The sequence below is a fragment of the Tripterygium wilfordii genome, chromosome 14 (genome assembly GCF_013401445.1).
Source record: "Tripterygium wilfordii isolate XIE 37 chromosome 14, ASM1340144v1, whole genome shotgun sequence".
Taxonomy (NCBI): domain Eukaryota; kingdom Viridiplantae; phylum Streptophyta; class Magnoliopsida; order Celastrales; family Celastraceae; genus Tripterygium; species Tripterygium wilfordii.
Window position 1 is genome coordinate 12,782,880 of NC_052245.1, and position 22,597 is coordinate 12,805,476.

General features: G+C 40.4%; 3 protein-coding genes and 1 pseudogene across 5 annotated transcripts; 1 reads left to right on the plus strand and 3 right to left on the minus strand.

Moving 5' to 3' along the window:
• Positions 1-59: 59 nt before the first annotated feature.
• LOC120015700 (epoxide hydrolase A-like) lies at positions 60-2,330 on the minus strand. 3 transcript variants are annotated; one of them, XM_038868233.1, is made up of 4 exons: positions 1,710-2,330; positions 979-1,220; positions 275-546; positions 60-214 (listed from the first exon to the last, which is right to left on the minus strand). In XM_038868233.1, the coding sequence occupies exons 1-3, from the start codon at positions 2,307-2,309 to the stop codon at positions 300-302; spliced, it is 1,089 nt and encodes a 362-aa protein (XP_038724161.1). In that variant the 5' UTR covers positions 2,310-2,330; the 3' UTR covers positions 60-214; positions 275-299. The 3 variants fall into 3 exon arrangements, with proteins under 3 accessions (XP_038724161.1, XP_038724160.1, XP_038724159.1); XM_038868232.1 differs by having other exon boundaries at positions 60-211; positions 272-546; XM_038868231.1 differs by having other exon boundaries at positions 106-546.
• Positions 2,331-3,193: 863 nt separating this feature from the next.
• LOC120014358 (RING-H2 finger protein ATL2-like) lies at positions 3,194-4,534 on the plus strand. Its single transcript, XM_038866287.1, has one exon. It carries the CDS (start codon positions 3,361-3,363, stop codon positions 4,246-4,248), a length of 888 nt encoding a protein of 295 aa, XP_038722215.1. The 5' UTR covers positions 3,194-3,360; the 3' UTR covers positions 4,249-4,534.
• Positions 4,535-10,347: 5,813 nt separating this feature from the next.
• Positions 10,348-10,447, minus strand: LOC120015804 (annotated as a pseudogene).
• Positions 10,448-18,966: 8,519 nt separating this feature from the next.
• Positions 18,967-22,340, minus strand: LOC120014664 (putative pectinesterase/pectinesterase inhibitor 28). Its single transcript, XM_038866683.1, has 3 exons — positions 21,986-22,340; positions 19,849-21,740; positions 18,967-19,743 (listed from the first exon to the last, which is right to left on the minus strand). The coding sequence occupies exons 2-3, from the start codon at positions 20,867-20,869 to the stop codon at positions 19,046-19,048; spliced, it is 1,719 nt and encodes a 572-aa protein (XP_038722611.1). The 5' UTR covers positions 20,870-21,740; positions 21,986-22,340; the 3' UTR covers positions 18,967-19,045.
• Between the last annotated feature and the right edge of the window lie 257 nt (positions 22,341-22,597).

Consider the following 22,597-nt stretch of genomic DNA (forward strand, 5'->3'; position numbering starts at 1 on the left):
ACAAGAGTGCACATTCTGCTTATAAGCTCCACTAGGAAGTGAGCAAGTAAATCAAACTAAACTGAGATTAATTGCAAAAAAATAAAAGGTTTTTAAGCAGTGAGGCAGAGGGAATTCTTGACAAAATTAAATTTATACAAATCATCATACAACCAAAGCAAAAAAGAAACTTAAGTAGACATGAAGTAGCAAAGACTTCATTTCAGTTGCAACTATTCGGCACTTCCAAAAACAACCAAGCCAAATATTTAAATAAGTCCAGCAATCATATACTGCCATAAATTCAAACAAAATCCAAATCAGAATTTCTGAAAGAAATCATAAATGTGTTTGTTGATCTCATCAGCCTTTTCTTCATGGAGGAAATGTGCTACCTCTTCCATCACCACCACTTCCTCCAACAATGGCACATCTCTCTTAAACCCACCCTTGTGTATATAATCCTTGATACCTGGGGCATTATACGTAAGGTCCAGGTCACCTACAATGAACTTGACTGGTACTTTGATTTTAGCCCTTGTCCATGGTGCCATGAGTTCCCAGGTTCTGCAACCATATGACAGACTTCAAAATAATGATGAACAACAAAATGGAAAAGTCAATCTAAACCGACCAGTAACACAAGCAAACTGCAGAACATAGGAAAAGACACCGGAGCTCCAAAACCCTGTTTCTAAGATTTACGATGAAACGTTGCAACAGTGGAACTATGAGAGCAACGGAAAAATATTTGTTAGTTGCATAAGCAAACTGCAGAATGTAGGGAAAGACAATGGAGCTGGAAAACCCGGTTTCTAAGATTTACGATGAAACGTTGCAAAAGTAGGAGAACTATGAGAGCTACGGAGAAAATATTTGTTAGTTGCTGGTAAATAAAACAAGTCACTATCTAACCAGCTTGAGGCAATGAAAAAGTCATATATTAGCATTGTAAGATGCAGTCTATCAAAATAAGCTAAAGATTTGAAGGGATCATACAGGTCTAAAGCTCTGTAGTAGTTTAATCCTCCTGTGAAGCCTTTCTCCTCGTATTTTTCGGCATAAAACTTAACATCTTCCTCAGATAGCCAGGAAGGCAAGGAAATTGGAGTGTTAGGCTCATGCCCAAACCATTTCCCTTTAGGCAAGAAAAGTGGACCTGGAGTACGGTATGCAAAAAATTCCTTGATAACTCTCTCAGTACCAATCTGGGCAATCTCAGCTTCTGCTGCTCCAGGCTCCTATAACATGATTCAGCAAAAATTATCACTCAAAAGCAAATCAGCAAAACTGATCACTAAAAAAGCAGATTTCTACTGATGTCTGCTGCATCCATTAGTAAAGATACTGAGATATTAAACAATTTATACTGAATGTTTACACAATGATCTCTGAAATTCGGCAAGCATTTTTACTTGAAATGTAATTGAAGAAGTGGTGGTGATGGTAGATCCGTCGAACATACCAGATCGGATTACAAATGGTTTCGTCAAAATAGTATAAAATCTGTAACCTAAATCTCTAATCCCCAACCAGATTAAAGAATCACTTCAGATAGTAAACAGCTGTTCATACGCAGGTGTGCAGCAATCCACAACAAATTCAAATTGAAATAGAATTTCACATCTAGATTTGGCTATTAAGCACTGATGATAGCTGATTTATACTTCTTCCAAACAGCTAAAAGTATTTTGATGGAAAGAAAAACAACTGATGAACAAAAACAGAACCTGAAAGCTGACGATGTAGTAGTCATCACCATAACCAGCTCTCAAGCTCTCCACAGGCTTCCTCTTGGGATTCCTAGGACTAAACGCCACACTCATGTTGATAAGCGCTTTCACTCTATCAGGTCTAAACAGGCAAAGATGCCAAGCAATAATCGCACCCCAATCATGCCCTACCACAAAAACCTTGTCCTGATCGGCGGCTACAGCGTCCAGCAGCCCAATAAGGTCACCGACCAACTGGAAGCTCGTGTAGTTCTCTGAACCAGACGGCGCGTCGGTGTCACCAAAACCGCGCAGATCAGGAGCCACGGCTCGGTAGCCGAGCGAAGCCAGTGCAAGAATCTGGTGGCGCCAGGTGTACCAGAGCTCCGGGAACCCATGGATGAATAAAATCACAGGGCCTTGGCCTTTCTCTGCAATGTGCATGTTGATGCCATTAACGTTCACTGTTCTGTGCTCTATGGAATCTACGCCCTCCATTGTGTCTACCGTGCAGGAGAAGGAGCTGTATGCAGGGAATGCGTTTGTTTCTTGGGAAAATGAACAAGACAAGTGAATGCTGATTGCAGTGAGACAGAGGAGCCCATAAAACGACGTCATGTGAGAAAACTCGCAATAAAAGATTACATGCAAGGTGAGGTGCTGTTAAAGGTGACTGTTAGTGATTTTGAAGCTTTAATAGTGAGCTGCCACGTAAAGTGATTGAAAAGGTTATTCGAAACGTGTTATTTTGGGTTTGGAACTTCACCATTCTTGAATGACAAGCTCGTGAGATTAATTTCTTGTGTCCTACACCTTTTCCGATCCCGATGGGGCACAAAACCGCGAAAGGGGGGCTTTAGCGTGACTCACGTGGTGGCTGACTAGATGATCTTAATAGCAATACTGTAATAGTAATGGGCTTGTACTGGACAGAATAAAAAGTTTCGGCCCAAGAAAAAGTTGCGGCCCATCATACCATAGAAAGCAAGCCCAATTTCATAGAGCAATGAAATGGAGCATTCAGCATTGTAGGCTTGGCGGAAAGATATTCACCACCACTAAGTTATCACTCAAGTAACTCAGAAACGAATACACATAGCGAATTTGAATTTTTATTGATTTTATTGTAAACTCAAATAAATAATATAGATTTTTTGAGATAAAGACTCGGATGATGATAAACAAGTATAAGTTTTTTTTTATCATTTGCATCTATCATAGTTAAATAGTTTGGATCAATTTTCTTCCCAAATAAGCATTGATTTATGCTAAGATAAGATGACCTCCTGTTTTGACTTTTGAGTCAAACACATGCTGCTTAAGAGTTAATACTTATTAAATTAGTTTAATATCAGTGTTTAATTACTAATTAGTAGCTACAAACAAGTGGCACGGATGACGGCCTTCAAACTTTCAGAGGCCTAATTTGGTAATTTTAACAATCCGGCGTCAGCCGTGGGCCCTTGGCGTCTCTTTTAAGTCCTAACCTAAAGCAGACCCTTCTTTGTAATGGCAGAGCAGGTCTCACGCGGCTAAAACACCACGAACCCGTCACAAACCTTCCCTCTCCATAGTCTCCCATCCATTCGGCGTTTATAAACCTTAAACTTCTATGTTCCCTTCTTATAAAACGCGTTCTCCCACTTTCTCATAGCAGTGAGGAAGATCCATGGGTTACGATTCTGGTCCAGTTCCGAAAGTTGTGCCGGAGGACGATGGCGGCAACGGATATGCGTTGACTGGCAAGATCATGCTGAGCGCGATTGTGATTTTGTTATTTGTTGTGATTTTGATGGTCAGCTTACATCTCTACGCACGGTGGTACCTAATCCGCACTCGCCGCCGTCAAATACGGAGGAACCGTTACCGCCATCGCCGTACCCAGTTAGTCTTCTACGTGGACCCGAACGCACAAGCCGGAGCCGCAACTGTCACACAGCCCACGCACGGGCTTGATGCGTCCGTTTTGATGTTACTCCCTGTTTTCGTCTATTCCTCCAAGACCCACCCGGACCCGCAGGAGTGCGCGGTGTGTTTGTCGGAATTTGAGGAGAACGAAAAGGGTCGGATATTGCCCAATTGTAATCACAGTTTCCATATACAGTGCATTGACATGTGGTTCCACTCCCATTCCACCTGCCCTCTCTGTCGATCTCCTGTCGAACCGTATCCGGTTCCCCATGATTCGGTTCCTGTACACGATGGTGATTCTGTGGCGGTGGAACCGGGTTCCAGCTCCGAATTGTGTGCCACATGTCAGCACGAGGGGGAGCCAGCAAGTGGTCCTTCCACGTCTTCGTTTGGAGAGCGAAGGAAGCGAATGGATGTAAGAATAGAAATTCCGACAAGAAATGCCAGTTTTGGGGGCGAGTCAGGGACCGGATCACCGGCAAGTCAATCGTTTAGATCGCCGATGAGTCGCATGTTGTCGTTTACTCGAATTCTTAGCCGGGATAGAAGGTTGGGTCTTTCACCGTCGGCGAGTTGCGTCGGCAATACGGTTGACGAATCAGATATCGAAAGAGGAAGGGAGGAGAGTCAACAAGGTCAGTCTTAGCTCGGCGGCGAGTCAGTAGAACAAGTCCAATAGAAAATCTTGGCGGTTATCAGTTTGGGCGCCGAAGTGATAAGACCATCGAGGACTTGGAGTGTTTACTAATTACTATCACTGCCACGGTGAATGGTCGACACAGATCCCCTTGTGAATGTGTGTTGACTTGTCACTTTTGTATATAATCTTAGGTGATTAATTTTTCTTTTATTTGTTAATTTATATTTATAGGTGTATTGGGAATTTCTATAAATAATCGTTCATAATCATGTGACAATTACATTAGAGTCTCTTATTACATTGTTTTTGATTAACACAATATCTTATTACATCTAACACGGTCTCTTATAACACTTTTTTATACGTTATTACATTGCTTCAAGTGTTGTAGATTTTTATACATTGTTCTAAAAACAATGTAATTAAGAAGGTTCAGGTTAAACGTATCAACAATAAATCTTTTTTGGAAATAGTTTTACATGCTGAATCTGAATATGCAATTTGTTTTGAAATCTAACATATATTTCGAGAGAACACATTTTAAAGTTTCGTTTAAGAAATAAAAAGTAAAAAGTTGTGATATCATCTTGCTTAGTGAGCATGTCATATAGATTATGAACCCTTAAGAATGATTTCATTATGGATGCGTATCGTTACCGATGTCGTCATCTTTGTAGACTCCAATCGATTTTTGAAGCGTAGGATATTATTGGTTTAATTGAATGATCTTATGCGCGTTTTGGGTCAATGTATAATAGTCCGTTATTACCACTTGTGATAATTCAATTGGTTATATCTATGGTTTAGGACGGAGAGTTGATTCATCATGCCGTCAAGATCAAGAGTTCAAACCAACTTAAAGTATTTCTCTAGGATTTTCCTAATCTCATGGGTTTTAGGGCTCACTTCAGCCCATTCTTACCTATCGCGTAGTACAAGCTATTCCAACGATCCAAATTTTATACCTGTTCAACTTGTCCAAAGGATATGTTGGATTGTGTGATTTCTAGGTTTTAAAAAAAAATCATCAACTTCAATCATTGATGGGACTTGTTATATACTTATAATGTAAACATATGGTAGATTAGCATGGTTGAGCTGTCTGAGAAGTTGACCAATTTACACCACCCACCGACCTTGGCTTAGTTCCTCTTGGTTTTGTACGTTGAATCAGCAACATCGCATAGCCTCACGTTATATATGTACAAATGTTATAATTAAGTCATTCTTCAATCAATCAATAATGCAAATTCGTTGCTATCTATTATTATTCATGGGGGAAGATTTCTTACAAAAAAACAAGGGGAACTGGTCGTTGCGTTTTCATTAGTGAAATTGATGGGGCTTGAATGCCTGCCTTTGATTTCCTGTTGTTCACACGCTTTCCTTGTCTACGCGGGATTTTAGCTTTAGATTTCCAGAGCTTGAAGTAAACCCCACAATGATGACGCGGTTAAGAGTCATTGGCTCAATTTCAATTGATTTTCACTGTGAGTAATATTATTGTGACTGCTAGGTGAGTCGTTAGATGGACAACTTATTATGTACAAGTTTAGGTCCATACCTAATGTTAAAATTATAAATTTTTATATTATGGTTCTCGGTTAAATAAAAGGGCTAAAATATTAAATATGTCCTTAGACTATCACATTTTTCTCTATTATGTCCTTAAACTATTTTTTTTCTTCATTCTATCCTTAAACTATTATTTTCCACATGGTTTCTCTCTTCAGTCAACTTTCCGGTGTTGACTCCGACGAAAATGCTGACGTGTCATCTGAACTCCGACGAGTTTTTTTTTATATTTTATAATCACATGGATGTCACGTCAGCATTTTCGCCGGAGTCAACACCGGAATGTTGACTCAGGATAGAAACCATGTGAAAAACAATAGTTTGAGGATAGAATGAAGAAAAAAAATAGTTTAAGGACATAATCGAGAAAACTACTATAGTCTAGGCACATATATAATATTTTAGCCTAAATAAAAGAGAGAGAGTAAATAGTCCTGAGGATGGATAGATTAAAGTGAATACGGATGCAGCTGTTCGGGCCACAATGAAACTTGCTACAACTGGAGGCATTATTAGAGATAGCTTTGGAAGGTGGTTGGCAGAATGACAGGTTTTGCTATGAAGTATGAACATAGGCTTATGCTCTATGCCTTGCGCTAAGATGCGGGGAGTTCTTATTGGTTTGAAACAAGCTTGGAATTTGGGTTGCAGAAAAGTAGCGGTGGAGGTTGACTCTAAATTGGTTGCGGATATTCTTACTAGTTCATACTCTCCTATTAATGCTTTGATGCATCCTGTGAACTGTATTCGGGTGTTTCTAAGCAAGCCCGAGTGGCAAGTGGTGATCGGTCATGTTTATCTGGAGGCTAATCAATGTGCGGATAATCTTGCTTCTCATGCTTTTAGCTTACCAATGGGCACACATTTATCTTGTAACTCCACATTTTTACTGTAATGATCTCATTTAGGCTGATATTATAGGGATTGGATATCTTAGAATGGTTTCTGAATAAAATTGATCGTCCTTTGTATTAAAAACAAGAAGAGTAAATCCCAAGAAAATGAAGTGACTTACCAAGATATTCAGGGAGGTTTAAACGATCTAAACGCCTGAAAGTTATCAAAATTTGTCGACTTTGGCACGTAGTCTCTCCTCTGAATGCTTTCTCTGATAATCTTTTTTAGACCTCATAGTCAAATTTGCTGACTTTGGCTCGTAGAAGTTGGAGAAATGGTGTGCTTATAGTCACAGGTTTTCAAACGGGACCCAAGGGACTGGGAATTAGACGGTTCAGATTGTGCACGGTTTCATGGCAGTGGAGACGGCATTGCAAAGGCAGCTTAGAGAAGTAGGCAACGTGTTACCCAGGCAGTTGTTGTAGAGTGTGTTTTGTTGAGTTGACTAGAAACGTTGCTTCCTCTGACCTCTGACCTCTCCTCTCCTTTCTTTCAATATTGAGTTTTGACTGGGCCTCAGAGCCCCAATATGGGCTTCCTATGGATCTAATCTATTGGGCCCTGATGGTCCAACACATGGCCCAATGGGGGCCCTGTGATGAACATTTTGTTTCCAATGGGGTTTTCTTAAAGTAATAAGAATAATTAGCTAAGAAATGCATCATTAAATAGTCAGTGGAAAATCCAGAAACACAATAATGTGACAACCAAAACTCTGCTTATGAGTAATCGTAATTGTTTTTTCTTGACAATATTGTCAATCTACATCACTTCCTGTAATCACTTCTCCATCATATTTGTTTCTTGAGCTCTTCAATTCAAACATGTTTCCTCTGTTTGAGTTGATAGTTGATTGGACCTCTATTTTGAGGTTCTAATGTCCTTTAATTAGGATGTTCTAGCACTTAGTTAATGTATTTGATTGCATTTTAGCTTAATTTTACACTTACAAATGTTTCCCCTTGGTTCTGTAGGAATCGGACCTTGTTCAGGCAAGTTGGAGCACTTTTGGGCACTTTTTGTTGTGAGGTGTCGGGACACTTCCCAAGGTGTCCGGACACTTACCGTCGGGACACCCACAGTACCCGTCCGGACGCTTTCTTCACAAATTGAGACAGAGTCTTCAAAGTTGAGGGACGCATGAAGTGTCCGGACACCCGTCCGGACACCCGTCCGGACACCATCGCGGAACTGCAATTTCCTGCACAACATTTCAAGGGCATTTGGGGTAAATCATGTATGTAACCAATGGGAACGTTTGTATAAGGGTAGTTAGGTATTTTCTATGGAAAAAGAGGAGAAAACCCTAAGATTTCTTCTTCCTTCTCACAATTCATCTTCTCCAACTTCTTGCCTCCATTGTTTTCTCTCTACTTCTCTCTCTAAGTTTTTCTTGGTTTTTCGTGATTTTGTTTGTAAACATTAATTTTCATCTATAAAATTGATGTTTATACCCATTATGATGAGTGGCTAAGTTCTCTTTCTAGTTTCTAGTCCCAAACGGTGGGTGTTCGGTTTCAATTACTCAAGGTATGTTCATGGAATTGTAGTTTTGATTTTGCTCTTTTAATTTCGTGGTTGTGTGATTGGATCTATGGAGATGACATATTTGATTGTATCTTTGGATTGTCTAGTCTAGGGATTGCATCTAATGTGTTTGATTGAGAATTGTTAAACCCATTGCATGATTTCTTTAATTAATTGAGTTTTCCATAGCATAGCTATTAATTATGTGTATTGATGATGGGGTTTTGGGTTAATTTAGGAATGTGCATGGGAGAGTTATGGTTAATTGATCTTTGAGTGTGAAACTAGGGTGTTAGCCAAGTCAAGCCTCAAGGGGGAACATTAATCCATAATATTAGGTGCTTATCCCTTTGCGTTCATCGTAGATTAAGAGACCCGATGGCCTACATGTATGAATTGAAGTCTTATATCCCAATTCTCTTTGCATATGCATGATTGATAGTATCACACAATGCATTGTGTATGGTTGTGTGTGTTTGCAATAATACCTTGAGTATGAGAACCGAGTAACCACCGGGACGGATTAGAGACTAGGTTTTTAATTAATTGTTTTAAATCCAATTCGTGCTTACTTTGATTACAAAATCGCTCATGCTACCGAGTCATTCGGCCCATTTCTTTTACTTGCTTTTATTTGATATTCATTGTGTTTATTAGTGTTAGCTAGCCATTTGCATATCATTCACTTCAAATTTGCATTGCTTCCTCGTGGATCGATACCGGACTCACCGGTTTATTACTTGACGATACCCTACACTTGGGGTAAGTACACACACACACTTTGGTGTCGGTCAAGTTTTTGGCGCCGTTGCCGGGGAAGCGAGTGTCAAAGACGGAGCTGGGTGGCTTGTAGATGCTAGCTTTATGCTATTAAACGTCATCAAATAAGGAAGGAGCACGGTCACGCTTCAAGGGTAACTTTGTTCCTCCCTTTTACTTGCTTTCTAGTGTAGTTGAATTAGTGTAGTTGCTGAAAAGAGAAAAAAAAAAATTGTGAGGAGAACTTGGCGGATGGGGCTAACTTAGATTCCTGTGGGCGATGGATGCCACCTTGTTTGCTGCTTGGTAGTGATACGTTGTTTGAGAGAGCTTTGCGCATTTTTCTTTCTATCACTACTTGCTACATCTTGGTGTGTAATTGTTCCTAAGGTTGATTGTCATTCTATTCCTATCTTTGCTCTTGTTCTTGCTTGATATTGCTCTTGGTTGTTTGTTGATTGAAAAATCTGGTGTTACTTGATTTGGTTGGTTGCCATCTTTCGTGCTATTTGATAGCTTTGTTTGTCATCATGTCTCATCTTAGAGATAGTGTTAGTGGGCATGGGTCTAATAGAGATGGGAGAGGTGGTGACATAAATGCGAGTGATGCGGGGAGTGTACGTGGGGGTGATATCAATCTTGATGCATTACGTCGTCTTTTGCAACGTGTGAACATTGATGAATTGATGAATCCGGCGCAAGGGCAAGATGCCCAAAATGTGCCAAATGCCCAAAATTTACCAAATGTTCAAGTTGAGCATGCTTTGCAAAATGCACCTCAACCACTTCAACAAGACAATGCGGCACAAATTGCCCCACAAAATGTCTACCAACCACCCAATATGCCTCCCGCATACCATATGCCTCCCCCATATAATTTTGTGCATCCTATGTATTATCAAATGCCACAAGTGCCACAATATGCTCCCTTCGGACAAAATTTACATGCACCTCCTCCTTTGGAGTACATTCATGCCCAAGAGCATCGCACTTTGAGGGAGCTTACGCATCCCGCAAGGCAAACTCAACCTTCTTGCATCATCATGCCACCGAACCAACAAAATGTGAGCCTTAAACCATCAATGTTCCAAATGATTCCCAAATTCCATGGAATGGAATCGGAACGACCATATTCACATGTGCGTGATTTTGAATCGGTGTGTACTACTTTTGGTGATGTTACATGCACACAAGAAATTTTGAGACTCAAACTTTTTCCATTCTCTTTGAAGGATCATGCAAAACAATGGTTTGAGAACTTGCGCCCCCAATCCATTGCGACTTGGGCGGCAATGCAAGAAGAATTTCTCAACAAATATTTTCCTTCCCACCGTACCATTTCTTATCAAACACAAATCATGAATTTTCATTGCAAAGAACATGAAACTTTCTTCCAAGCTTGGGAGAGGTTTAAAGATTTGTTGTTTATGTGTCCTCACCATGGATTTCAAAAATTTCAAATTGTGAATTTCTTCCACAAATCTTTGACTCCATCTTTGAAGAAATTGGTTTCCACTATGACTCAAGGTGACTTTTTGAATAGGGATGCCAATGAAGCATTTACTTTCTTTGATGGGTTAGCGGAGGAATCCCGATCTTGGGAAGCTCCTCCCCTAACCCGACATGATGTTGTGCCAAGCTCTAGTGGCAAGTTTGTGTTGAATGAAAATGATGATGTGCATGCGAAACTTGCTTTGTTGTCCAAGAAATTGGAGTCCTTAGAGTCACAAAAGGCCCCTATAAATGCAGTTGGTGTTGATGAACAAGTTGCTTGTACTTTGTGTGAAAGTAGGGATCATAGGACGGATGAGTGTAATGCCTTACCGGCTTGTAAGGAAGTCCTATTTGGGCAAGGTTACAATGGGAACAATTCTCAGAACTTTAGGAAGCCCTACCCTACCAATCACCAAGGCAACAATTCGTACAATGAGAATTACCCTTGGAGGAATCATCCAAACTTTGGGTGGAGGAATGATGGGAATATTCAATCCCAATCACTCCCCAATCCACCCCAACAACAATTGCCTCCTCCAAGTGTTGCACAACCACCTCCACAACCTTACATTCCACCTCCTAAGAGGTCTCTTGAAGACACTCTTAACATTTTCATGCAAGCTCAAATAGGGGAGAATCAAAAGGCCACCAAATTCCAAGAACAAACCAATAGGGCCATTGAGGATATTAAGAGTCAAATCACTAAGGTCACCCAAGCTCTCACCACATATGAGAAGGGTAAATTCCCAGCTCAACCATACCCCAATCCATCCAAACAAGCCAATTTGCTAGAATCTACTAGTGGGGGGGTGAGTGGACATGAACAAGCCCAATCCATCCTCACTTTGAGGAATGGACGCATTGTGGATAGACCCATACCAAATGAGAATGTTGATCAAAGTGATGATGTGCAGAATTTTGGTGATAGAGTGGGGAGAAAGGACAAAGGAAATAGTGGAAAGGAAGAGAGTTTGGAGAAATTTGTGCAGGAAAATGATTCACTAGGTGCAAGTGTTCGGACACCTATTTTGGATTGTTCGGACGCTTCATCCAGAAATTCAGAAAAATGTGAGAAAATACCAAGAGGAGAAGAGGAGAGTGAGGGGCAATCACATAGACCAAGGGTAGACATGTCTAAGGATAGAGAGTGTATCCCAAGGCCACCATTTCCTCACCGATTAGGGAAGAAAACCAATGAGGCTCTCCACAAAGAGATGTTTGAACTTTTCAAACAAGTGAAAGTGAACATACCTCTTTTAGATGCCATCAAACAAGTTCCCTCGTACGCAAAGTTCCTCAAGGATTTGTGTACCGTGAAACGCAAATTGAATGTGAAGGAGACGGCTTTTCTTACGGAGCAAGCAAGCTCCATCTTACAAGCCACCACTCCACCTAAATATAAGGATCCCGGTTGCCCTACCATTCCAATAGTCATAGGGAACCATAGGATTGAGCAAGCATTGTTGGATCTAGGTGCTAGTGTTAATCTCCTTCCATACTCGGTCTATCAACAATTGGGGTTAGGTGAGCTTAAGCCTACAAGAATTACCTTGCAACTAGCCGATAGATCCGTCAAGATTCCTAGAGGAATAGTTGAAGATGTGCTAGTTCAAGTGGATGAATTCTACTTCCCGGTTGACTTTGTGGTTTTAGATACTCAGCCCCTCCCTAGTTTTAGCAAACCAATCTCGGTCCTTCTAGGTAGACCCTTCCTAGCAACTTCAAATGCTTTGATCAATTGTAGGAATGGTGTCATGGTGCTATCTTTTGGGAATATGACCGCGGAGATGAACATTTTTAATGTGTCTAAGCAAATGGGAGAGTTTGAAGACATTAGGGAAGTAGATTGGATCCATTCATATGTTGAGGAGAACTTAGAGAAAACTCTTGCTAGGGATTCGGTGGAAAGTGTGCTAGCTTTGAGTGAAAAAGGGAGTCAATTTTTAGTTGAGGAAGAGGAAATTAATGAGGTTTTGGAGTCTTTAGCTATCCATAGGATAGGACGATTCAACCCACCCATTGAGGAATTAGAACCTTCCAAGACTAAGCTTGAATCATCTTTAGAGCATCCACCAACACCGGAAAGGAAACCCTTACCAAGTGAGCTGAAATATGTGTTTTTGGGAGAAAATGAGTCATACCCCGTTGTGATATCTTCCCTACTTACTTCCTCCCAAGAAGTGAAACTTGTGCAAGTGTTGCAAAGGTATAGAAGGGCAATAGGTTGGACAATTGCTGATTTGAAGGGTATTAGTCCTTTGGTTTGTACTCATAGGATTTACATGGAAGAGGAAGCTAAGCCCATTAGACAAATGCAAAGACGTTTAAATCCGAACATGAAGGAGGTAGTTAGGGGGGAGGTGCTAAAATTGCTTGATGCGGGGATAATTTATCCCATTGCGGATTCCAAATGGGTATCTCCTACCCAAGTGGTCCCCAAAAAGTCCGGAGTTACGGTAGTTAAGAATGACAAGAACGAATTGGTTCCCACTCGAATTCAAACCGGGTGGCGCATGTGCATTGACTACCGTAGACTCAATATGGTTACTCGAAAAGACCATTTCCCCTTACCCTTCCTTGATCAAGTCCTTGAGAGAGTAGCGGGTAGAGCCTATTATTGCTTCCTTGATGGGTATTCCGGATATAATCAAATAGAGATTGCCTTAGAAGACCAAGACAAGACCACATTTACATGTCCATTTGGAACTTTTGCTTATAGGCGCACGCCTTTTGGGTTATGCAATGCTCCGGCTACCTTTCAAAGGTGCATGATGAGTATCTTTAGTGACATGGTTGAGAAAATTGTGGAGGTCTTTATGGATGATTTCTCGGTTTATGGAGATACCTATGATCAATGCCTTGCTAATTTGGCAAGTGTGTTAAAAAGATGTGAGGAGAGCCAATTGGTTCTCAATTGGGAAAAGTGTCATTTCATGGTGACACATGGAATTGTATTGGGACACATTGTGTCATCCAAAGGGTTAGAGGTTGACAAGGCAAAAATTGAATTAATTCAAAAGTTACCTCCCCCTACATGTGTTAAAGATGTGAGATCTTTTTTGGGTCATGCGGGTTTCTATAGAAGGTTCATTAATTCTTTTAGTGCCATTGCCAAACCTTTAAGTAACTTGCTTGCTCAAGATGTCTCTTTTGAATGGACACCACAATGTCAAAAAGCCTTTGATGATTTGAAAGGTGCCCTAACCACCGCACCCATTATGCAAACTCCCGATTGGAGTATGCCCTTTGAACTCATGTGTGATGCAAGTGATGTGGCGGTTGGGGCGGTCCTAGGACAAAGAAGAGAAAAAAATGCTCATGTTATATACTATGCTAGTAAGACTTTGAATGATGCTCAAGTGAATTATACCACCACTGAAAAGGAATTACTAGCTATAGTTTTTGCCTTGGACAAGTTTAGGTCTTATTTGGTTGGCTCGAAAGTCATCATCTTTACCGACCATGCGGCTTTGAAGTATTTACTTTCAAAAGCGAATGCCAAGCCTAGGTTGTTAAGATGGATTCTCTTACTTCAAGAATTTGACCTTGAAATTAAAGATAAGAAAGGAGTGGAGAATGTAGTAGCCGACCATCTATCTAGACTTCCCGGACAAAATTTGATTTCACATGGCATACCCATCAATGAACACTTCCCGGATGAACAACTCTTCCTCACCAATGCCATCTCTTCCAAATTGACTCCATGGTATGCGGACATCGCCAACTTTTTGGTGTCCGGAAAAATGCCATCTCATTGGAGCAAGATTGATAGATCCAAATTTCTTCGCAATGTGCGAAACTTCTTTTGGGATGACCCCTATTTGTTCAAGTATTGTTCCGATCAAGTGATTAGGAGGTGCATCCCCAATAATGAATTTGAAAGTGTCATGGCCTTTTGCCATAAATATGCTTGTGGAGGCCATTTTTCCTCCAAAAAGACTGCGGCCAAAATTCTTCAAAGTGGCTTATATTGGCCTTCTTTGCACAAAGATGTCCATGCTTATTGCCTATCTTGTGACAATTGCCAAAGGTTAGGTAATTTAGGAAAACGTGAGATGATGCCCCTCCAACCTATTAACATCTTGGAAATTTTTGATTGTTGGGCCATTGATTTCATGGGACCTTTCCCTAATTCATTTGGTTATTTGTATATCTTGGTTGGTGTGGATTATGTGTCAAAGTGGGTCGAGGCTATCCCTTCTCGAACAAATGATCACCAAGTTGTGATAAAATTTTTAAAAGAAAACATTTTCTCAAGATTTGGGATGCCTCGAGCCATCATAAGTGATGGTGGGTCTCACTTTTGCAATGCCCCGGTTAGAACTTTGATGAAACGATATGGCATTTTGCACAAAGTTGGCACCCCATATCATCCACAAACAAGTGGCCAAGCGGAATTGGCAAATAGGGAGATTAAACGTATTCTTGAAAAAACGGTTGGTCCCAATAGAAAAGATTGGTCTTCAAAATTGATTGATGCTTTGTGGGCTTACCGTACTGCATATAAGACTGCCCTTGAAATGTCTCCTTATAGACTTGTCTATGGCAAGGCTTGCCACTTGCCGGTGGAGTTGGAGCACAAGGCCTATTGGGCCATTCGCACTTTGAATGACTCCACCGATCAAGTTGGGGGGCATCGCAAACTCCAAATCCAAGAGATTGAGGAGTTGAGGAATGATGCTTTCGAAAATGCCAAAATTGCTAAGCTTAAAATGAAAAGATACCATGACAAACACATTGTGAGGAAAGTTTTTCATGAGGGACAAAAGGTTCTTTTATACAACTCCCGGTTACACTTGTTTCCCGGGAAGTTACGTACCAAATGGACCGGACCTTTTATTGTCCGCAAGGTTTCCCCATATGGAAGCATTGACATTGATGATCCTAGGAGTGGAAAAACTTTTAAGGTTAATGGCCAACGTTTGAAACCATACTTGGAAAATTTTAATGAATTGGCCGAAGAATGGGACATTGTGGATCCCACCCCTTCCTAGTGTGTATGAAAAGAGCTCTCTTGTAAATATGTAGTGTTAGATTATTTTTCAGTCATTTTTGGTGTGTTTTTGTATGTTCACAATGCATTTTACAATTTATTCTTGCCTTGTTTATCATGCTTGACATTGGGGACAATGTCTCATTTAAGTTGGGGGGTGAGGGAATTGTGAATTCATTGTGAAACTTGTTTTATTTTGGTGTGCTTTTGTGAATATTTAAAAAAAATAAATAAATTAAAAAAAAATTAAAAAAATTAAAAAAAATTAAAAAAAAATCTTGTTGTGCCATGCTTGGATAGTGTGGTTGGTATTAACTTTTTCAGGATATGCTTCGTTTTTCATGATTCCGATCACTTTTGAAGAGTATGGTATGATTTCCTACCCTCTATCCTATTGTGTTGTGCTTTGTCGTTCATACATGCTAGATAGACTTTAGGAAGGGAATGGTAGATGCTTTTGGGATTCACTACCAATTTCAACGTTAATTTATTATTCTTGTTCGAAACGTGCAAGTGTAGAGTAGGTTTCTTGATTTCTTTTGTGAAGTCGAAGCATGTGATTGAGTAGGATGACTATGATCAATCTTTCTTGGGATGATTGGGACCTAGTTTGATATCAAAATTGTGTAGTTGAGCAGACATCTTGGCATTGAAGCATTTGTATGACTGCGTTTTTGGATCCTTTTGTCTGAAAAATTACCTTTTTACCCTTCTCATTCCTTTGAGCCATTCTTCATTGATATACATTGGGTTTTGGGTGATTCTCTTCATTGATATTCATTTGACATCTTAGCGCGTGTTCTTCAATAGCTTTGTAAACATTACATTTGATTACTGAGAAGTGTGATTTTTGTATTTTGCCACTTGCTTGTGAACTTAGGATTGAAAGATTCATTAGGTTGAGAGATTTGAGCTTAGCCTATTCCTTTGTGAGTGATTATAAGCCTAAATTTCTTTAACCCTTTTTATTTCACTTACAAGCCTTGTGTGCACCACTTCCTTAAATACTTCCCACTTTTGGTTGCAAGGTTGAGTAGGAGCTTGAAAAAAAAAAAATGGTAGTGATATTACCCTTTCTTATGTTGAAAAAAAAAAATTGAGGGTTGTTGTTCAAATGTTGTTCATTTTCGAGAAAAAAAAAAAAAAAAAAAGTGCATAGAAAAAAAATCAAAAAGAGGTGTATAGAATAAAGTTAATCCTTTGTGTGTAAAGGATGAGAAGTGTTTGGATTTGTAGTGCAATGGAAGGGGTGACAAAATGAGAATTTAGCTCACATGTTTGAACTTAACCTTGCAACTTGTTACCTAGTTCTAAATTCTTCCTACCTTGTCCCTTAGCAACATTACAACCCATTTAACCTTTTGATGAATTTGATTCAAGTTAAGCAAGTGAGTTGGTGAATGCATTAATTGCTCTTGTAGGTGATTTCTTTCTCAAAGCTATGCCCATCCAAATTATCTTTTATAAACACATACATTTAATCCAATTGTGTAAGTCATTCACTTAGCACAATGCTTTCATGTTTTTGTGTACATTTGGGATTGGGGATTTATGAACACCAAAAGGGTCCATAACAAGGTCTTACTTGTGTGAATGTGTTGAGTTGTCTTGCTTGATTGCACATATATTTTTCATAGTATAAAATGTTCTTGGTCATTTTTAAGGGGATTGAGAGTGATTTTCCAAAGATTTTGCATGTTTTAGACTAAGCGGGGGAATTGGGAGATTAACTCTATTTCTTGCATGTGAGAACTTAAGAATCATTTATGGTGCTTTCAAAGTAATAGTGGTCCCTCGGCAAGTGTTTGTGGGTATCGCTCTGATAAGCCCTCACGAGACTACAACTCGTCCACTAGGGTGACCTAGGGGTTTAAAGGCTTGTTGCATGCGCTAAATGCAACCGTGATGCCTACGTCAGTGAGTTAGGATTTTATTTAACAAATTTTAGTTTTAGGTAGTGGTTGCATTGCTAGGGACTAGCAACGTCTAAGTTGGGGGGTGTGATTGGACCTCTATTTTGAGGTTCTAATGTCCTTTAATTAGGATGTTCTAGCACTTAGTTAATGTATTTGATTGCATTTTAGCTTAATTTTACACTTACAAATGTTTCCCCTTGGTTCTGTAGGAATCGGACCTTGTTCAGGCAAGTTGGAGCACTTTTGGGCACTTTTTGTTGTGAGGTGTCGGGACACTTCCCAAGGTGTCCGGACACTTACCGTCGGGACACCCACAGTACCCGTCCGGACGCTTTCTTCACAAATTGAGACAGAGTCTTCAAAGTTGAGGGACGCATGAAGTGTCCGGACACCCGTCCGGACACCCGTCCGGACACCATCGCGGAACTGCAATTTCCTGCACAACATTTCAAGGGCATTTGGGGTAAATCATGTATGTAACCAATGGGGAACGTTTGTATAAGGGTAGTTAGGTATTTTCTATGGAAAAAGAGGAGAAAACCCTAAGATTTCTTCTTCCTTCTCACAATTCATCTTCTCCAACTTCTTGCCTCCATTGTTTTCTCTCTACTTCTCTCTCTAAGTTTTTCTTGGTTTTTCGTGATTTTGTTTGTAAACATTAATTTTCATCTATAAAATTGATGTTTATACCCATTATGATGAGTGGCTAAGTTCTCTTTCTAGTTTCTAGTCCCAAACGGTGGGTGTTCGGTTTCAATTACTCAAGGTATGTTCATGGAATTGTAGTTTTGATTTTGCTCTTTTAATTTCGTGGTTGTGTGATTGGATCTATGGAGATGACATATTTGATTGTATCTTTGGATTGTCTAGTCTAGGGATTGCATCTAATGTGTTTGATTGAGAATTGTTAAACCCATTGCATGATTTCTTTAATTAATTGAGTTTTCCATAGCATAGCTATTAATTATGTGTATTGATGATGGGGTTTTGGGTTAATTTAGGAATGTGCATGGGAGAGTTATGGTTAATTGATCTTTGAGTGTGAAACTAGGGTGTTAGCCAAGTCAAGCCTCAAGGGGGAACATTAATCCATAATATTAGGTGCTTATCCCTTTGCGTTCATCGTAGATTAAGAGACCCGATGGCCTACATGTATGAATTGAAGTCTTATATCCCAATTCTCTTTGCATATGCATGATTGATAGTATCACACAATGCATTGTGTATGGTTGTGTGTGTTTGCAATAATACCTTGAGTATGAGAACCGAGTAACCACCGGGACGGATTAGAGACTAGGTTTTTAATTAATTGTTTTAAATCCAATTCGTGCTTACTTTGATTACAAAATCGCTCATGCTACCGAGTCATTCGGCCCATTTCTTTTACTTGCTTTTATTTGATATTCATTGTGTTTATTAGTGTTAGCTAGCCATTTGCATATCATTCACTTCAAATTTGCATTGCTTCCTCGTGGATCGATACCGGACTCACCGGTTTATTACTTGACGATACCCTACACTTGGGGTAAGTACACACACACACTTTGGTGTCGGTCAATAGTACAAAGCACAATTATACTAACGTATATAGGAATTAATGGACTAACTATTGGAAAAGCTGTTCTCCTTCTTCATTCTTCTTCTACACATTCATCATGCCAGGCTCATAGGGAACTCCAGTGGCAGGAATCCAGGAATCACCCAGGAAGAACTTGGCTGGAGTGAAATCCACAGCAGTTTCTGCTGTGAGTTTCTTGATACCAGGCCATGTGACTCTGTGTGTGGTCACTGCACTAGGTCCTCTGTTACCAAACTCAGCATACCAGCATGTGTTGATAGCAAATGTACCCATCCATGGCAAGAATCCCTCCGGTTGGATGAACCCATCAATTTGAGACTGCATAAGAATGAACCTGGAGTATTCCTTCCATGGCCTGGCGAGGTAAGACTTGTTTATGTCCTTGACAGCTAACAATGCAGGTTCTGCTGTGATGGAGCAGTTTTGGAAGACTATAGCAGTTGGTTCGCGCTCCTCAAGCCTGCCTTGTGCAGTAACAATGCACTTTTGGTTGTCCATGGGCTTCTTGACTACCATTTTGCAGTTCTGGAAGATAGCAAGAGCGTTGCCGAAGACAAAGTCAATGGTACCAGAGACGGTGCAGTCGCGGAAGAATTGGCGGTGGGCGTGGGTGTAGAGAGTGTCTTGGTACCCATCCATATGGCAATTGTAAAATACAGACTTGTCGGCCTGCACACGCAATGCCACTGCTTGGTGTCCTTCAGGTCCTGCTGTGTTCTCGAATCCGATATCCTTTGCCATGAATCCAGCTCCAACAGCAGCTGTAACATCAACCAACAATTTCAGTTAAAAGCAATATATAAAAGAAAGAAGTAATGTTTCACATGGTATCGGAGTCTTAGCAAAACGACAGATCGTGTACTTACAGAATGTGGCTGTTTGCCAGGTGGTGGTGACACCCATGACGTAGCTGATGTCTCCCGTTATTCTGGTCTTTGATGGTCCATCTCCAATCATCACAACATTGGTCAAATTCTTTGGAACATCGACCTTCTCCTTATAGATACCAGCCTTGATGTAAATAACAAATTGTTTTGCACTCTTAACTGGTACATCTTTCAAGGCCTCATTGATAGTCTTGTACTTGCCAGTTCCATCTTTAGCCACCACAACATCAGGCTTAATTGTGGCTGGAGTTGCAGCTAAAAGCTTGCGCTTACTGGCATCAAGCCACGAAGGGGCTTCATCGCTCTCCATAAGACGACGGCTTGTGCCTTGGAAATTGAAAGAACCAATGACTTTAGAGAATTCATCAACCATGGCAAGGCCATTGCTTGTGAGTTCCCATGAAATTTTCAAGAATTCCTTCATTTTCTGTCCAGCTTCCCCTGTTGTGTTCTGGAATCCATCAAGGCATGTTTGTTGGTATGTTAGTGAGCCACTGATCCAAGTCTTGAGGTCCTCAACGAATGTTTGGAGCTTGCTCATTTCGAAAGTTCCGAGTTTCTCGAATGACTCTTTGAGATCATCAATGGCATGTTCCATCAATTCTTGGCAATTGTCAAGAGCTACTTTCCCCCTTGGGTCCTTGGCCAGATCCTTCAAGGTTGTGGAGTTTGCAATTGCTTCTTTGATTGTCTTCATTGTGATGTCGAATGCAATCTTGATAAGCTCTTTTGGGTCGGTGGTGTTTCCTGCGGCTGGTTCAAGGCTCTTGACACAGGTTTCCTTGTAATCAGTTGGTGCGCAAAGGGCCTTAACCGCCTTTGATGATGTTGAAAGCTCACTGGCTGGAGCAGCATTGCCGGAGTTTGACGAGTCCGAGCTGTTGTTGCTTTTAACCCCAACTGCCACGGCAACAACCATAGCCACCAGAATCAATGATGAGACGCCAATGATGGCGACCTTCTTCTTCTTGTCCGCGCCATCACTTGATCCGTATGCCATCTTTAACAGAACAGCATAATGAAAATTCAAAAAAAGTAAAAAATTCTCCCAGTTTTTTTTTTATGCAAATGAGATAATTAGGGCTAAATAAACAGAGCTGCTGGGGCTCTCTTACACAGAGTAGCTGAGTCTAAGACGCCCCTTGGGCTCTGGTTTATAGAATATTTGTGAAAGGAGAGTGTTCTATATAGGATATGGAAGGAATGCTAAATATAGATTTAGTTCAAATGGCAGTTATTTCTGTTGGCAAACTTGTGGGTGAAAAAACTCTCTTTAAAAAAGGAGGGTCTTTCAATGGTCTCAGAAAAGATTTCTCAGGATTCATGAAATATGGGATGGAATTAGAAGTAACCCTTTTTTGTTGCAAACTTAGATGGTGAGATTAACAAACAATGTTCAGTTTAAATTTAACCAAGAGAAAATAAAAACTCTGGCTGCTTAAAATTATTGCTCTGAAGCTTTCAAAGCTCAGCTCTTTATAATTCGAAGTTGGCAATTGTACCTTGGTGTATTTCATCAGGACCATCAAGCAATTCTCAAGTTCTTGCTCCCGCCCAGAGGTGTGCCAGAACATTCTAGATGGCTTCATTTTTTTTCTGGTGATCGAGGAACCACTTAGCATACCCTTCGAATAACTGTGTGGGCGTAAACTCAGGCTGCTAGAATAGTTCGCACCACGCTCACTACAAGTAAGATTGGGCCGAAGTCCATGCGAGAGAAATGAGACTCCTAACCCTTCCCCGGAAGTAGGCAGACCCACAGAACCAAGAAAACCTTCGAAAATAGCATTGGTTCATCTTCTTTCACCAGATTGCTTAGCTCATCTATTAGGTGATGAGATTGCATTATCCCCTTCCCCCGCGAAACATACCTATAAAGATTTAAAAAGGAACAAAGCAGTCAAATGAATCAAAAGCCCTAATTAACCTCAATCACGCAATTACATATACATACATAAACCCTAATTTTTCGAACTCCGTTTCGTTGTAACATCATCTCATCAAAATTGAAATAAATACAAGCTCCCACAAATGAAAGATTTGGGATTACTATTTATTCACATGCATATAATGAATTTTTTTCTCTGGATATAAGCGAGTGAGAGAAGAAAAGGACCTGGAGAGGAGGGAAACCAGTTCGTCCTGCTAAGAAGAGAGGATGTCCTGCACCCTACCTCGAATGCTTCCAGATCTATGATACCTCTTAATCTTCATGATCGAATCGCAGAAAATCAAAAACCACTTCGATCGATACACAAGAGAAGCAGAGGAAACGAAATGCCAGAGAGAGATGGAGAAACCGGAGGTGCAGAAGGCGTGTAAAAAATATAGAGAAGACGAGGAACCGAGAGAGTGATAATGGAACCAAAAGGGAGAGGGGTAAAGAAGCGGCCATGGATGGAGTTTTGTCGCTGGAGGTTCAATTGACAAGGCATGGATCGGTGAAAGAAGAAGCAGCCAACGCTGCCTTCCCTCGCTTTCTGAAATTGAAACGGTGGAGCGAATCGTTTCTTCTAACCGAAATCCGGAAATCTGGTATGGCTGGGCCCAAATTGGGCTTCTATGGGCTTAGTGGGTTAACTATACTGACAGTACATGGACTTGTGGGTTAAGCCCCCTTAGCCTGCTTTTGTCAAACATCAAAGAAAGCTTTAATAATTCAGAACAAAATTATTCTCCATGGTTCTCATGCAATAGAAGTTGATTGATATTTGATTGCTTCCAGCTT

Coding starts and splice junctions, on each gene's coding strand:
- LOC120015700 (XM_038868233.1), bottom strand. CDS start 2,309: ATGACGTCGTTTTATGGGCTCCTCTGTCTCACTGCAATCAGCATTCAC. Junction 1,221..1,709: donor ACTACATCGTCAGCTTTCAG/GTTCTGTTTTTG, acceptor ATCATGTTATAG/GAGCCTGGAGCAGCAGAAGC. Junction 547..978: donor TACTACAGAGCTTTAGACCT/GTATGATCCCTT, acceptor ATATGGTTGCAG/AACCTGGGAACTCATGGCAC.
- LOC120014358 (XM_038866287.1), top strand. CDS start 3,361: ATGGGTTACGATTCTGGTCCAGTTCCGAAAGTTGTGCCGGAGGACGAT.
- LOC120014664 (XM_038866683.1), bottom strand. CDS start 20,869: ATGGCATACGGATCAAGTGATGGCGCGGACAAGAAGAAGAAGGTCGCC. Junction 19,744..19,848: donor CTGGCAAACAGCCACATTCT/GTAAGTACACGA, acceptor TTGATGTTACAG/CTGCTGTTGGAGCTGGATTC.